The 18,149-nt window shown below is 28.2% G+C and overlaps 1 protein-coding gene across 1 annotated transcript in view; it reads right to left on the bottom strand.

Moving 5' to 3' along the window:
- LOC113372398 (RNA pseudouridylate synthase domain-containing protein 2-like) overlaps positions 1-18,149 on the bottom strand; it is a 550,691-nt gene that overhangs the window by 67,451 nt on the left and 465,091 nt on the right. Inside the window, exon 2 of the mRNA XM_026612719.1 lies at positions 8,733-8,825. Coding sequence (XP_026468504.1) covers positions 8,733-8,825 — 93 coding nt within the window. The remainder of the gene's footprint in view (positions 1-8,732; positions 8,826-18,149) is intronic.

Genomic DNA, 18,149 nt, shown 5'->3' with positions numbered 1-18,149 from the left:
TTATAATTTTATTGTACCTAGCCAATTGACATTTATATAAATGAATAAATAAATAAATAAACTAGTGGTGTATGGCATCGTGCCTTTAGGTAAATTGCTGCAACTTCCCTTACCTTAATGAAATATTCAGAGAATATTAAATATTTTCAAATATATAATTACATACATTGTAATTTTCGTTATTCGTATTTTGAAAAGCTTATAAATTAGACGATGACATTTATTTAAGTTTACATGAAAAGTAAATAAAACTAGCTGTAAGTGGAATTCTGTCTTAAGGCAATTAAGGCATCGTGCCTTAAGGCAAATTGCTGGAACTTCCCGCACCAAAAATTATTATTTTTTTAAAAACGATTAACATTTTTGAAAAAAAAAATTACTTTGAAAAAATAAGATTTTTGAGAAACTATAAATTGGACAAAAAATTACTTTTTTTTGAAAAAATTTTTTTTTTTAAAAAAAATTTTTTTTTAATTTTTTTTTTTTGCTTTTTTTGAAGAATTTTTTTTTTATTTTGACATGTTGTGGAAGATCTGAACTTTCTTTTCAAAGCAATCGTACTGCTTTAACTGCATAGGGACAAAATATAAAGCGCGTAAGCGCCGCGTCGCTGTCTAACGCATAAGCATTGGTACGGAACCCATAGGAATGTTAACAAATTGTATACTTATTGTTAAAATCTCTATAAAATATCTGATAATTTGATGAGTATATGTCTAATGATCATTTTTGACCGCCAAATGGCTCATTTTTTTACTTTTTCCTCCATATCTCCGAAACCGCTAGACCTACCTTCATGAAAATTTTATCGATTCTTCATTTTGTCAATACAAGTGAAATGTTTTTTGAATTATTCAAATCGGACGCTCCGTTCTCTCAAAAACTGAGTTACCGTTTTCGGCACTTTTTGCCCCGTATCTTCGGAACGGCTAGACCTGCCTTCGCCAAAAACTAATCAGCACGTCTCCTTATCAATACGAATCGAATGTTCTTTGAATTATTCAAAATGGTTGACCCGTGTTCCCGAAATCGTCGACGAAAATTTGTATCCGCACATACATACACACACGTACATACATACATACATACACACACACACACACACATACACACACACACACACACACACATACATCCATTTTTTCTAAGGTATGCCAAAATGTTCAGAAACCTCTGAAACGTAAAGATATATAAAAATTTTCATTTTCGATTTTTTTGCGATTACTATAACTTGCCCTACGGGAAGTTAAAAAACTGAAAAAAGTGGATTTAGAATGAAGGATCTTATCTCATATTTTTAAGAATTATAAAAACTAATTTGCAAAGTTGATATTACTTATTAATTTAATAGTACTTAAATTTAGCTAAAATTAAAATGAAATAAATAAATAATAAAATGAAATGTGAAATCTTTGCGATATTCAAAAAAATATATACATATGCCATTCAGAAATTTAAAAAAATATGAGAAAAACAAGCTTCGTTAATACAAGCAGAAGGTTTTTCAAATAATTCAAATCGTTCTCTCAAAAACTATAATTTTTTGCACATTTAGCTCTAAATATCTGAAAAGGCTGGACCTGTCTTTGCCAAAATATAATCACAACTCATCTCCTGTTTTTTGAATCATTCAAATCGGATGGTCTGTTGTCTCAAAAACTTATTTTCTATTTTCTGCACTCTATGATTCGTGCCTCCCCGTCAGTAGAAATCGAATGATTCTTAAATATTTGAAATCGGTTCACACACACATTCATTTTTACTAAGGTATGCCAAAATGTTCAGAAACCTCTAAAACGTGAAGATATGCAAAAATTTTCATTTTAGATTTTTGAACTATTACTATAACTTACCTTACGGGAAGTTAATGAATAACATAGCCTTGCCATAACATTGGTCTATTTTACTCTATTGAATGTGCAGAAGATGCATATGCATCGAGATTGGAGGAATATTCAGACTTGTGAATATGTGCGCTGGATAACAACAATCAAGCTTCGACTACAAATTATTTTATTTCGCTAACAACCTGACTTTTATTCCATCCAAATTCTATGATATAACTATCTATTCTTAGATAGCAGAGACCAAAACTTTTAACGGCATCCATTCTTGTTTATCCGCTGTTTAAATTGCGTTTTTATAGAAACTTTTTATGTCGAAAACTTTCAGACGCGGCGCCGCTGTGGTTTCGCTACAAAACTATATTGCTTGCACACGCATGCCGTGATTGCTGGTATTATATATAAAAAACTTTATAATTTAGAACACTGTTCGAGATTTAATTATTTTTATATCTATATAGAATAAGCTTATAGTAAATTGTAAATTATTAATAACTTTCATTTAGCCATATAAACGCAGTGCATGAGTTTTAAAATGGATTTGAATAGGCATCCCGAGTTATATTCTTGCACGATCGTTTAATTACATTATTAACGATTAAATTTTTTTTTAATTCATCAGTCAAAAATATTCATTAATGTAAGAGGTTCTAATAAAATTATATGAAGCAAACTAGAATAGAGGGGCTATAAAGGTTCGAGAGTATCGGTCCACCACCGATATCTCACAAACAAGAAGTGTGGAGAATTTTTTAACAACATTATTTGAAAGTAGAGTAATAAAAAGTATAACCAGCCATCATCTTGATTATTACGACTTTGCTATCGGCAAATAAACAATGATTGAAAATCCAATCCAGAAGAATTTTCTTTCGTTGTTAGTTTTTTTGGTCATGAGCATTGTTGTTTAGTTTACGAGAACTTAATATAATTTTTAAGCATACGTTATTTAATTGTCTTATAAAATAAAACATTGGACCTATTTGCCCTGGCCCTCTCAATTTTCCTCGCCTATGGCGTGCCCCGCCCTACTCTATATGAGTTTAGCAAATTACTAAAACAAATCAGAAATTACAAATAGTACCCAATAGGAATAGTATTAGTGTATAACGATTTGCAAGGAATCGGAGAAAAACGCGTCTTGAGTGAGAAAGCGTATCATGCGGAATAGAGATTTTAGAGAAAAAAGTCGTATTAAGCATGATTGTTTTAACGGGGCTCTACTGTATAATTATGTAATGTGAAATTGGAATATATAATATCGATGCATCATGCACAGGAAACCTCACAATTTATCTAATTAATATATAATTAATTACACCACAGAAATATTGTAGTTTTTCCAAATAATAGCTTATATATAACGTTGTGGTTCGATAATATGATATTAACAATATTATTTAGAGTTCTATTATAGATATTTGAAAATAAATATTATGATTTATGTAATTATTTATGAAACAATAATGAAAATTTAGAAATTGTAGTTGATATTAGAATTTATTTTATACTTGATATAGAAAATATGAAAAATTGATATGAAAAATATAAAACAGAATATTTGTTGAAGTAGCCAATACAATATTAATTCTAATTCCAAAATAAGAATTTATTAAATTAAATGCTATTTGAAAAAAAAGGTACATCTAAAGTAAAAAAAAGTATGTAAATGATATAAAATATAAAATAATAGTTCAGTTTTATTGTAAATATTAAATATTTGCTACTTATAATATTACTGCTTACTTCTATTGAATTTTATTGAGTATTGCAAAAAAATATTTTAAAAGGTAATATTGATAACTAGAGTAGATTGATGTGGATGTAAGATTTTTAAAATAAACAGGCAATGCTAGGCAAAAATCAAAAGATATGTAGAATTTGTTGCAAATACGTTTTTAACCAATGTTCTTATAACATTTTATAAATAATATATTATAATATCAAATAACTGTCTAAATGTCTACAAAATTCATTTAAGAAAAATAATAAACTTCAACTCCATAAAAAACCTCCAGAAATATTTTTCGTTCAATATCCTTCCCTCAAATCCTGCATTTATGAAAAACAATATAATGAAGACAAACCCCATGCTAGGGCTTAAAGTAAGCGCGCATTTAATTGCAAAAGGTATTCGTTTTCCGACAGTTTAAATTATTTTTAGGGGATGAAAAGATATTTTATGACGTCTGATGAATAATCGTTTGGATGTGGTTTGAAATATATACATTTTTTTTATTGAAAACAACACGTGGGACTCGGCGGGCAAATGTAATGAGTACAAAATGAAAAAAAAAGATAAAACTGATTGGTGTATATTAATATTTATGAAATGGCAATATAAGGGCTTGGTATTTTGAGTTTATATAAAGCAATGTTAGATATATTTAAGCACTATTATGTATATATTAAGAGCGAAGATTGTTTTTATATACAATAATACATAATATTGTTTGTTTTAGATTGATTTTAGCAGATCTGCTTAATTAAAAAATGTCACCTAAAATAAATAAAAAAAATTGAATTTTTATCCCAAAATGAACTTTTGCGACCTTTTATATTCAATGGACTTCATTATAGAAAAAAAAATCTTTAAAATTATTCGTGTACGCAATAATCTATATTTAGATAAAAAGGTCCATATAAAAAAATCATTATTTTGCTTCACAATGCTATAACCATTGTACACATTGCTTTTATATTCTGAAAACAATCTTCGAACAAAATCTTAATTCAAAAATATAAATTAAAGACCCTTACGGAATAACAATGCCGCAAACGGAAATATTTCTATAAACCTTTTTATTACGTCACAAAAGAATTTTAATACAAGAATGAGCTTTCTGCAAATCTTTTTGCTGAACAAAAAATATAATGGTAAATATATCAGATTTATACCTATCGAACTCAGGATTTATTTTATGTTTGTTGAATCAGGTATTGCTTTCATTTATACTATATCTTTCGGATGTTTTTTATTATATTTATTACTTAATTTCCATTAAGAAATGACTATTATATATAATATTGTTATGATATGATATTTAATGTTATTTTGTCGACTTTGAACATCTGCAAATAAAAATCGTTTTTCACTTATAGCAAACATAATATTCCAATTATCAATATATAACTGATAATATAGAAACACTATAAGAAAAATAATTTCAGATTTTTGTGGTACTATGCGTTCAAAATTTCCAAATGAAAGAACGTCGTTTAAAAAAATGCACTGAAGTGTGTTAGCAAATTTCAGCGAAAGTTGGCGCATTCAATTAGGACTGTAAAATTGTGCTATACTTGATAATTTTATTATTGGAAATTTTCGAGTAAAAATAAATTCTTGAAAATATTCAAATTTTATAAGGACAGTTAAGGTTAATACTAACATCCCGTTTTAGCTTGACTTTAAGTTCTGGGGTACTTTGTGTTAATTTATTATATTATATATAAAACATTAAAATTTTAATTCTTTTAGTTCAAATTTCTTTTGTTCAATAGAATAAATAATAAAAACTGTTGTGTCTACTTATCCAACACTTGACGCAATTTTGAAAATTAAATGCTAAAATTATCAACAATGCAAATTTTGCCATTTTTTAACATTTTATAACAAAAAAAAACGGTTTTTATTTTAATAAAATAGTAGACCCAGTTGTTATTGAACTATTATTAACTATACTGTTTTATGTATTATATAAAACTGAAGTTCCTAACTTTTTATACGAGAAATGAATGCTCTGAAGACATCCCAATACATCATTCATAAAATAATTAAAATGCCAGAAACATATTTGGTATGTGATTCTGGTATTTATATTTTTTCTGTTTTAGCAAATTTAATATACTTACTTAATAACTAACATACCAACGAAATTAAATTGTTTCATTTTTTGGAATTTTTCTTCAAATAATTTTATGAATTGCTTATTTAATATTTATTGAGGAAAAAGAAAGCTTTATCAACTCTCCTGATAAAAATAAAAATAACTTAATCATTATTTATAAGAAATTATTTAATAAGTAAATAGTTAAAATTATATAATTATCAATAAAATATTGTGAATTTTATATCGAATTTGTTGTCAGAATCAGAAATCAGAAGTTGTTTTTTTCAACATGCCCATGTAGTATACAATGTCCCTTTTCGGCCGACTATTGTAAATTCATCAAATTTATTGAATGTCCTTTACTGGACAGCTGTAAATAAAAGAGAAAATATAATAATTGAATGAATGAGTTATTTTTAGTAGTAATATTATATATTTAAGTGTGTAAGTATGTAAAGTATTATACATACAAGTATATATCTCTAGATATTAACATAAATTACACGCCTAGATTTTTCGACTTAGAATTATTACTACAATCAGGATTTGATCTAGAGATGTCTAGTGATTCGATAAACAAATTGCAGCCCTACGGATAAAAATGCATAAAAACAACATATAATTTACCGTAGTTATTTTCACTATGAACGATACCGAAAGTACTTAAATAAAATTGAGCTTATGGAGAAATAATCGTTTTATTGTAGCCATATTGTAGATTGTGTATCTTTGGCGCCAGCTTAGAGTAATCTAATTTTATTTGATGTTTAAAATGTTAAAGATGATCGTAATAAGCTAATGGCGGCGATTTAAAACTTCCAAGCCCCGCAATTTTGGCTCGGGTACGATTTTTCAAAATGAATATCTTGATCGAAATTGTTAATGTAATCATAATATTACTTTAACCCTCTCCACTCGAATGCCTCCGCTCGGGCGATAAAATACATATAATACCTGCATTTCGCGAGTGGAAAGGGTTAGATAGAGCTTGAAAACGTGTATCAAGTGACAATAAAAATTTTTTAATAACAATTCTCGCATTGTATGTACTAATATAACTATAAAAACTGTACACGATACATAACTATAGATTTTACAAAAAAAACTAAAATTTACAAAATAAATAGTCGAAAATATTAAAGGTTTCGTCAAAAATTGGAGATTTAATAGGACCATAATTTTATTTAATTTGTTTTGATTTGGTATGATAAATACAATTAGTTGAATATAAAAGCTATTACTTCAGCACCAAATCTCATTTTTTACAGATTTTTTTTAAATATAGGTATACACAATAATTTTATCAGCATCAACAGCGTTTAAAACAAAGCTCTTTTTTATGCAAATAAATTGCTCTTTTTACGAGACACACATTTTGATGAAATATAAAAAGCTAACATGGAGAATAAATATGCATACATTAGATTTGCCTGTGCCATAATATAAAATTACATATTTTGAAAAGTCATGTAAAGTAAAATAGTACTCCAGAAAATAAGAATATAAAATTATGTCTCTGAAAATTTAGTTCATATCTTTGCCTTTCCTGAAAATTGCTTCATTAAATAAAAAATATACGATCAGTATTAGAGAATTTCTAATAATAAAAATGTATTAAAGAAACTTAGGTCAACTGTTAGGTTGCTTTCTAAAAAGACAAAAATTTCTTAGAAAGCAACTGATTGTTGTAAAAAATATGAGAATAAAAGAAACTTAATAGCAGATGGCAGATAAATTAGTAGTAGAACGATACAAAAATAGTGAGAGAACTCTTCCATAAATAATTTCTTTATTCAATTTTACGTTTGTGCTTACAACGCATTTATTATTGTTTTGATATGACTTGATTTCGCAAATTGGGCGAATTAAAATTCAATACTTTGTAATTCAACGATGATTTTATTAGATACCGATATATTTGATACACTTTTTTGTTTATGTATTAAAAAACATGACACACTTAATCTAAATTGGAGCTAATTTGCTGCAATTAACGCTTTTTACTCGCGAATTCCGAGATTTATATGAATTCGGCGGCATTCGAGTGGAAAGGGTTGAGTCCCATTTTAATTATATCTATAATCTTTTGATGCAATTCATAAATACCTCAATATTCCAAAAATTTCTCCATTAAATAAAAAGATAGCTTCTACTAAAAAAATTTTTCAAAAAAACTTAGGTAAGCTGTTGGTTGCCTTCAAAAAAAGTAGCTAAATATGAAATTTCAGCAATTTTTTTTAGAGAATTTCTAATCGCTGTAAAAATATGACAATCAAAGAAACATAATAGTAGATGGTAGAAGAATTAGTGCAAGTGTTTTTTCTATGCAATGCATAAATAGTTCATCATGTCATCTAAACAAAGCCTGCATTATAGTCCTGATTCAATTTTGTTACTAGATGTTGAGGCAGAATAAACACGTTTCTAAACGTTAGATTTCATTCAAATGTAGGTTAAAATCCCTTAAGAAATAGCAAGCAATTCAGTAGCACATGTGTATTTTCTACTTTTTGCTTGTTGAACCAGGAGAAAGCTCTCTTGTTCGCGATACAAATGTATGTATAATATGCGAAAGCTCCAGGATAACAAGCATTTGTTTCGTTAAGCGGAAAGCTATGTGCTTTTCTTAACTCGAAATTGTTGTTTGTATTACATTCATTCGAAACTTAAACAAACATTGCAAAATCTTCCCAAAGCACGTTTTCAATTTCGAATTGTTTGATAAAAACATGCTCTGCCCTTTTAACCATTAATATGCATTTCCATTTTTTTCGATCTAAAGGTGTAAGCAATCATCATGTGTTGAGGTTAGATAAATACGAAGAAAGAGAAAAATTAATTAGATAAAACATTTAGTTAAGTAAATAAAAGTAAACGGTTGAAATTATATTTTTGGATTCATCTGATAATAATACATATCACTTGGTGAAAAACTTGGACACACATAAAATAATGATTAAAATTGGTATTAATTTTTTAGTAATTAAAAATGAAATATAAGCTAACTAATTATATTAAAGTTTCGTAAAACAATATTTAGAAAGCAAGATAAACTAACCTTTTTAAGATCTTTATTCGGTTCTCCATCGTCAGCTTTCCTTTTTTCGCTCGGGATAAGTTTTGAAGATTTTTCTTTATCACCCAATAAAACCTGCAACAATAATAAAATATAACGTTTTTGTCACATAATATAAATTCGAAATTTTAAATTATAGAATATTTGCTTTAACAGGTGAAAATTAAATCTTTTTCACAAATTAAAACAAACAAAATCCCTTATGTCGCTAATTGGATTAATCAAAGAATACGGGCTTTCAAAAGCGTTACAAAGAAAATTATTTCAAAGATATTTTTTTAAATCTATCTGCATTTTACACAAAAAGAAACTGATCGTATTGAGGTATATTGATTGATAGAAGTCTTTTTACAATAATTGTCGAGAATACAGATTCGATAGACAAACGGCTCAATTATAAATTGAAAGAAAAAAGTTCTTTGAAGAATTAGAAGAACAATTAAAATACTTAGTGAACTTCTAGTCACTGTAAAATTTATTGCAATTAATAATAAAGTAGATAATGTAGTCTAACTTAAATTGATTAAAACTGATTGAATTAAAAAAATAAGTTATTTTCTAGAAACTAAAATTCTGAAAGCATTTCAAATTACGAGGTATTTATAAGTATCTATTAAAATATAATTATAATTATTGAACTATTGTATAATGATTTTCAAATCTTACAAAAAAATATTTGTATGAACAACAAAATTAATATAATATTAGCATACTATTTTTTTCAGTTCCATTTCTGGATATTATTATAACAATTTTCAAATGATTAATTTAGTTCAATCTTGCATAAAAATATTTTTATAACCAACAAAATTAATGAATTACTACCATAATATTTTATCCCATTTCCATTCCTGGAAATTATTCAATATTGATATTACAAAATATATAATTAATCCACCCCCTATTAATAATTGTTTAAAAATAACTGATTATTTAACACACCAAATAGAAGAGCAGATTATTACTATTTGCTCATTAGTATTATGAGGAATGAGTTTCAGTACAAAATTTACTTAGTGTATGTTTGTAGAAGAGAAACATCGAATAGGTGTATTTATTTCGAATTCATTACATTATTGTATAAATATCTGAATTATTATACAAATTGACTTTTTGTTAATACAAGAGATGCAGTAGATATAAGGCATATATTCGATAATAAAAAATATGTTCCTCGAATTTAAATTAAATGGTCACGATAAGATAATTAATTTTGACTGATTATTAACGTTATTTTATTTGATTAAGCTAGTATTAATTTGAATAAGTTAGTATTTTAGTTTACATCATCAATAAATATAATAGAAATCATTTGAGAAATTTTGAAATAAGCAAAAAAACGTTTTCTGATATGATTCATTTATTTATACCAAACATAGACGTCTTATTGTATATTGATAAAGTACTAATAAAAAATAATGTCGAATTATTGACTTTTAACCAAATTTTTAATATTTTACAAATCAATAGTATTAAAATAAGAAAAGATATTGTGTTTTGTTTTTCAGTTTTGTAAATAGCAACACTGGTTCTAATGCTTTAAGTTTGTTCTAGAATACTTCGTTCAAGGACCTAGATTTTACGAAAAATCAATTTGATTTAAATAATAATCTACAAAGAAGTATGGCAAGCACAATAAAATATAAATTTATCTTAGTCCCTGAATTTGTGAAATTTTAGTACATAATAACAGTAAGGGTCCACTTTGAATTTCATAAGGTATACTTTTGTGTAGGTACTAACCAAAACAATACTTACCATAACAAAAGTATTTTGTCCTAATATTTTTGTCGCGAAAGTTCAAGGACACTACATTATCGTATAAATATCATGACAAAGCTCTTTATATAAATGTAACTTTATATATATTCAGTTCAGAAGTGCGAGATATTAGTATATCTACAGACTGAGCGAAATACGATCCTTTTAGTGGAAAAGGCGCGTGCCTTGTTTTGAATTTGACAGATATTTTGTGAATGTGTATATATTTCATTCTTTATTTTTTGCTTTATCAGGAATACGAGCTGTTTGCCCTTTTGCGTAACACATGAAGACGTCTAAGAGTGAATCTTGCTGAATCACGTAAAGATTTTGACTTGTCAGAAATTATATACATGGGCGAATGAAGCAACTGAAAAAATCGTAAATGTATTCAAACAAAGTTTAGGAAAATATTTTGTTATTAGGATTGATCTAATAGTGATGATATCTATTTTGATGTACCAATTGTCTACATTTTCAAGTAAAAACTGAGGTCACTACAGTCGCAAAACATGATGTATAAAAGATCTAGAAAAATTTAGTCGTCACAATATGTCATGTTTACCCAGCTATCCATTTCCGGCTGAAAAAGGGGCGTCAACATGAGGACTCCATGCCAAGTCATTAATATGCTTATCGTACGCGCATTTATCTCTATATAAAAATCAGGAATCGAAGCATAATAAGTAAATTTGAGCCAAATGTTTAGCATCCTAAAACTATAAATAGTTTGGCTTGCTTCGTCGTATACAATAGAATACCGAAACGCAGCTGCTCCAAGTTGTCACAAATCTTAAGATAGAGACCCTGGCATCATGATTATGGCATCATTCCTTTTAATCTGAACATAATTGGTGAACTATAATTTATGAAGACAACCGGGAACAGAATTAAATTTCGATCGTAGAGGAAATACTAGCAAGAGATTTATCAAGGAAAATGCTTGGGCTAAAAATTTTTGCTCTAAAATTTTTATAAGTTCTAACTCGTCTAGTAAAAATTTGCTGAATGTAAATGCTATCCCGCATATTTATATAAATTCATATCAAAAATCATATTGAACATCAATCAGAGGTCTCGGGTTCGATTCCACTTCGAACAGCGGGTTGTCAAGCAGTTTTGACAATAATTTTCACTTGGAAATATAGATAGCAATTTGTTTTTAAGTGAGAATAGCACTCATCCGGCATTGTACCAATAAAATTATTCGCCATATCACAGGAATGATAATAATAATATATCATATATAGATGTAACACTATAGGTAATCATTCTCATGCTTGCTTCTTCAAAAGTTAAATTTTAACAAAAAAAAATTCGAAAAGGAACCTAATGGACTTAAATATTAAAATTAAAAAAAGCTATTTGGCGATCAAATATGATCATTAGACACATGCACAACTTTTTTTTGGTTGACCTTGTAATCTGGTACATTGGCCCACAAATTATCAGATATTTTGTATGCGGAATATTCTAGCGCCAGTCAATACAACTTGGCACAATTTATCTCATTGTTACGCCTTAACTGTATTTTTAATCATTTATCAGTCTAGACATATAAAGCTAAATCGTGTATGCGAAAATGGCATCAATCTTACTAAATTATCTTAACGATTTCAGTAGTAAAAATGGCACAAAAAACGCGTCATTTTAATCTTCATCGCATGACATCATTTTCGACGATAAACATAGTTTTTTATAGGCTCGCGAGGAATTTAAATGCAAAAGAATAATTACAGCTATCCTAGTTGTACTTTGGATAAAGTAGTATTCCATTTCACCACATGTGTTTTTAGGCATTTCAACGTCGAGAATAATACTTCACAATTAGCTTGTTGGCACTGTTAGTTAAATGTCAACGCAGATTTATATCCAGACATTAATATCGGTTAAATGAATAGCTAAGACAAAGTTGAATTGCATGTTATTTAGACTGTGGAAAAACTGATATCAGGTATTCAGTGATGGAAGCAGAATTTTTTTATGGTTGATGAAATTCGATCGATACTGATTTATTATTATTTATATAATATGTACATAGATTATTTAAAATAATTTTTAATATTTTTTATAATAAGGTCATTTTACCTAACTAACATTGCCTTGCAAAATCGAGTGATACTAAAATAAAAAGATGAAAAATCATGATTATCAATTTTGACACAAGCGTCATAGATATTATTTATTATATTCATAGATAGATAGATAGAAATAAAGAAACATTTTTTGTTAAAGCTGCTTTGATGTTATGAAATCAATACTATAGAGTAGGACATGTAATAAAGGTCCACCTTGACTTTCAATAAATATACTGTATGAACCAAATGAACTACAACACAACACATAACATTTATCGTATTATGTTCAGTAAAATTACTAGTTAATTTCTAATTATAGAAATGTGTTCTAATACTATTTTTCTAAAATTTGTCATCTGTCCTTTTTCACCCCATAGGCGGGATATAATTATATAGCCAGGAAGCAAACAAAACAAATGTCTCGTTCTTAATTTTAAAGTAATTTTGCGAAATAATAGCTACATTGTTCAACTAATGCATATAACCTTTATCTGATATTTTGTCAGAAATATTTATCAGCAGAGTTGTAATAACTATTTAATTAATTTATCTCTTGCAAAATAGCTTTTTACTCAATTTACTTTTTTTCTTACCTTTGTTTTTACGCCTTTGCCAGAATAGAGGTTAAGTTAGTGCATTTTACCACAACCACATGTAAGCTTTCATAGAAAATAAAACTGTTGAGTCTAACTCAAAATTAGCAGCAAATCTTAAAAAAAACAATCAAATAACTTTTACTATACCCCAATTTTATTATTTGCTCATGACCACAAAACTAACAACAAAAGAAAATACTGTCGTTATTGATTTTCAAATATTGCCGCTTTTCTACTGATAGCAACGTGGTAAAAATCAAGGTGGTGGTTAGTTATAAATCTTTTCCTTTCTACTTTAAATTCTTTTATTGATATTATATTTTCATATCTCAGTCAGACAGAGGTGTTTGGTACGAAAGATTATAAAACAATTTTCATATTTTATATATATTACACATTAATATAAGATTTATTATATATTAAATATGTTTAAATATCTATTCAATCTTTTTCGTCTTCAATTTCTTCATAATATTTCTTTATTTTCTTGTTGAAGTTATTGTCATCACTGGTATGCTTAATATCGATTGGCAGTTCATTATATATTTTACTTGCGCCCCATAACACATTTCCTCTTAATTTCTTCGTTCTATTATGTTCAATGTGAAAATTTTCGTGTTTTCTAGTTTGTGTTCATGTATATCTTGATTTCTTGTCTATTGTTGTACTTGCTTTAAATCTGGTATATTTCATTTTGTGTATTAATTTGCATTTCTCTATTTTTATTATGTGGTTTAGTGAATGGATATTGGTTTTTGTCTGTAAGTATTTGGTGGGTGTTAAATGTGGAAAATTATATGATATTTTTATGGCTTGTTTAAATTTTGTTATTAAAAATTCTTAACTGTACTTGTTTTTGAGGTATCGGTGATAGACCTCTATACCTGTACACTTTTAAGCCCCGCTCTACCCTATACCTGGCAAAAACTAAACTAAAATCAAAATAAAAATGAAACTTTGTTGATATCATATACGCGTTACCCTCCGGCGCCTTGCGTTGAAAACGCACAGACTATTAACACATCACGTACAAATCACACAATAAAATCAAATCATAAAACAGAAATTTACAACTTTCGAACACGCGTATCTAGATAATCTACAAATAAAAATAACAAAATATTTAGACTGCGATCCTTTTTATGGTGACACTGACGCTACACTCGTCAGCCTTGACATGTCGCATAAAAGGAATATATGCTTATGAGCAAAATCATGTTAAAAAGTTCGTTTGCAACATTGTTTACGATGTAAAACGACATCGTCCCGGTTTGAAGAAACACGACGTGTAATTCGCAGTCATTACAATATCGAGTCGGCTGTTAAACCGCACTGGGAGATCGGCGAAACCGTTTGCGCCCGTCCTATGGGTACCCCCATGAATGGGAATTATATGTTTTTAAGCCAGCTGAAAGTAATGATGGTAAAACAATTTTACTGCTGAATGTCAATAATATATAATCATTAAAATAAGATAGAGTGGAGCTTCAAGGTCCGCGGGTAAAAAAGTCCACCGGAAACGTCGTTCCGGCAAATCAGTTTTGGGAAGGAACGCAAGAAAAAATATAAAAAAATCGCTACATACAATCGAAAATGATTTAATAAGTAAATTTTATAAACTATTATTCAACTAATTTTTATTAAATGTTCATATATGATACATATATGTGCACACAATGGGTTTTGTAATAATTTTTGTTTCTTTCCTTTTCGAACGGAACCGGAAAAAACATGAGAACCGGTTTTTGAACCGCTTTATAAGCCAGTTTTTAAATTTTAGCGTTCCGACAAAAAATATTAGCACAACACCACTGGTTTTATCAAAGTCGTTTTTAATTTAGTTACAAATTGAGGTGTTTGAACTGAAATATTAATTACAATATAGTAGTGTATTTCAAATTTCACATATGTTACTTTAAGACCGAAAAGTGTCTGATGCCCGATTATTTCGGATATAAGTTGGACTTGTTTCGAACATAGCGGGCGTTAGTCGAATAAAATAAATAATTTAAGACATTCATATAATGGAAATTGATTGTAGCGAAAAAAGCAATTCTATAAATACAAAAGCATAAGAACTGCAAAAAAATGTAATATTTTAATAATTGGATGAATTATTTGCCATCTAAGGCAAAAATATAAGCCGTTCGATCGCTTGTAAATTTTTACAATCCAACATTTATTGGTAATTTTTTTTAATCATTGTTTTATTGACATTTATTTATTGGTAAATTAGTTGACAATTTATAGCAAAAGAGTTACCCTGATATTTCAATAGACTTATTGTCTAAATTTCGGCCTACAATTTGAGATTTGTATGCATATTCATAGAAACTTTGATCTTTTAAAAAGCTGATGAAGGTGCTGTGGAATTGATGATCACTCAATTATTGATTAACCTGGTAGTAGTAGATTAAAAAATTGGACTCCTAGACTAGTAATTCCCAACGTGGGGCACACGCCCCACAGAAAAATCAATTTTTAAATCCAAAGGGGGGAGGCAAATTAAAAAATTACACGACTTTAACCCACTTGCTTTAGGTGATTTGAAAGTAATTTGTAAATACTGTTAAAAATTCGTTAAATATATTATGATCATTGTTTAGTTTAAGTGAGCACAAGATGCATGTGCAAATCATATAATTTTTCCATATATATTTCCATAGCTTAGGTAAATAAGCATCCCTTTTTAGGTCTAATGCAAACTTTTTCAATATTACGGATTATAGAGAAATTCCAAATTCTGTATGTATTAGTCTGTTTATTTATAAATTGCCATCCCTTCCTGACAGCGGTATAATAATTTTTATATTATATTTTTAAATTTAGAATTTTTAGAATTCAGTAAGTTGCGAGAATAAAAACATCTTAAGAAAATCAGCTCGCACAAGTTACTCAAACATTTAATAAAATTTATAGTTCTATGTCTATTGTCACACAGTGCACACAGTGGTTTAAAAGTGCAGTAATTAATTTTCCATGAAGTGATAACGGCAAAGGCAGCAGTAAGGTGTAATCGATGCCTTAACGGATATTTTAGATATTTAATACCGAGATAAAAATTCTTATAGAAAAAATAATATTTATAAACTAAATCTTATGTTCATTCGCATTTCTTATACGCTAACACCTACATCATAGGTTCCTATTCGTGTATTTTTATAGCCTTACGTCTATACCATACGCTATATTACATCATATACTTTCAAATCCCTACATTGTATATCGAATACACCTAACCTATATCTACTATATATCCTATTACCTATAATTTTCCTTACACGCTACATTAACCCTACCGAGAATCGAACCCGGGCCCGCCGCGTGGAACGCGACTACGTTAACCACTACGCCACCGTAACGCTACAATCAACCGTCTTTTTTCGCGTGTCGTCGCGCCACCTTAGTATTAATTATTTATTTAATTAGAAAATGACCCGCGGAAACAACAGTGCGTCCCATATTATATTATTAATGGGGGTACGCGATAGGGTAGTGGTTAAGGTGCGCGACCGCCACGCGAAAGTCCCGGGTTCAATTCCCGGTATAGACAATAGATAGGTAGAGATAATACATAAGGCGTAAGGTAAAATATAGGTAAATATATAAATTAGACAGTAGTATTTATAAGAAGTAAAAGGTATGTAGGTATATAATAAGTTAATGACGGTATAGGTATCTCACACGGTATGATAGATAATAGATATCTATCTATGATATACAATAATATAGTATAGTATGATAGGTAATAAGTTATCTATCATATTAATAGGTTAAGTCTTATAAAGTATTGTAATAAATCTTGAGTACTTTTCTATCATAATAAACACCTGTAGGTATTAATGAATACAAATAATACCAGAATAAATATAATTAATATTATTGAAGAATATAAATTATATTCATACTTGTACAATTTAATGTATAAACTAGCTGTATATAATAGAGTTAATTATATAAAAATTCAATATATTTATTAGATTTATGAGTTCTTATCGAAATATATCAAATTTTTTGAACCAGTTTATGAACCCGATTTTAAATTTTAGCGTTCCGGCAAAAAAAGTATTAGCACAACACCACTGTATATATATATATATATATATATATATATATATATATATAATCTTGTGGGTGATCTATGACGTAATGGATAAACAGACTGACTCGTGTAGACGAGGTCTTGAGATTGAATCCCGCCCTGAACAATCTAATATCGTGCAGCAGCGATGTCCATTTTCAGTTAGCGATGGAAAACCTCTCACACTATTATTCTTAGAATCGAGTTAGAGTTTAACTCAGCTCATGGACCTGTCCTAGGACAGTACTACCCATTATTATTTATAATATACTTATGTATATTTCCCAGTATAATAAAATTCATCTGTTCTAAGAATTTATTTCCTTATAAGACTAGTTTCTCTCATGCGTGTTAATCCGATACACCCTTAATTCAGTTCTAATAATATCTTTGTTCCCGTGATTAATTTGCTGTAGAGTTTCGCGAAACATTTAATATTGTTTCATCCATCTCCTGCAGAATGTTATTCCTTTTCCGTTAGGCAGATTTAACAAGTAGCTCTTAAAAGGGTTTTATTATTTGAATGGAATTTTACGAAGAAATACCCTTCTTTACCCAAAAATCTTTACGTCATCGTCGCGTTGATGTTTTCACAGAAGAATGTAATTAGTTGCGCTTGGATTAGAATTTTAACGAGAATGCTAGGGTATATTAAGAAATAAAGCACGTTTTACATATCTAGAAGGTTTATTAAGAATATGATAAATATATCGTTTTTGTTGATTTTTAGCAGTTAATAAATTAATAGTTTTAGGCATATAAACGAGTCTACAAATTATCTGAAGTCTTCGTGCAGAATATTAATATTATTGAATTTTAATTTAAAAGCTTTCTGTATGTTGCATATTATATTACATTTCTACTTCTAAAGATGTAATTTCAC

The sequence above is a fragment of the Ctenocephalides felis genome, unplaced genomic scaffold (genome assembly GCF_003426905.1).
Source record: "Ctenocephalides felis isolate EL2017-DRISC unplaced genomic scaffold, ASM342690v1 CF-g0.4_SCAFFOLD_01604, whole genome shotgun sequence".
Taxonomy (NCBI): domain Eukaryota; kingdom Metazoa; phylum Arthropoda; class Insecta; order Siphonaptera; family Pulicidae; genus Ctenocephalides; species Ctenocephalides felis.
This window is presented reverse-complemented; position numbering and strand designations above follow the sequence as displayed.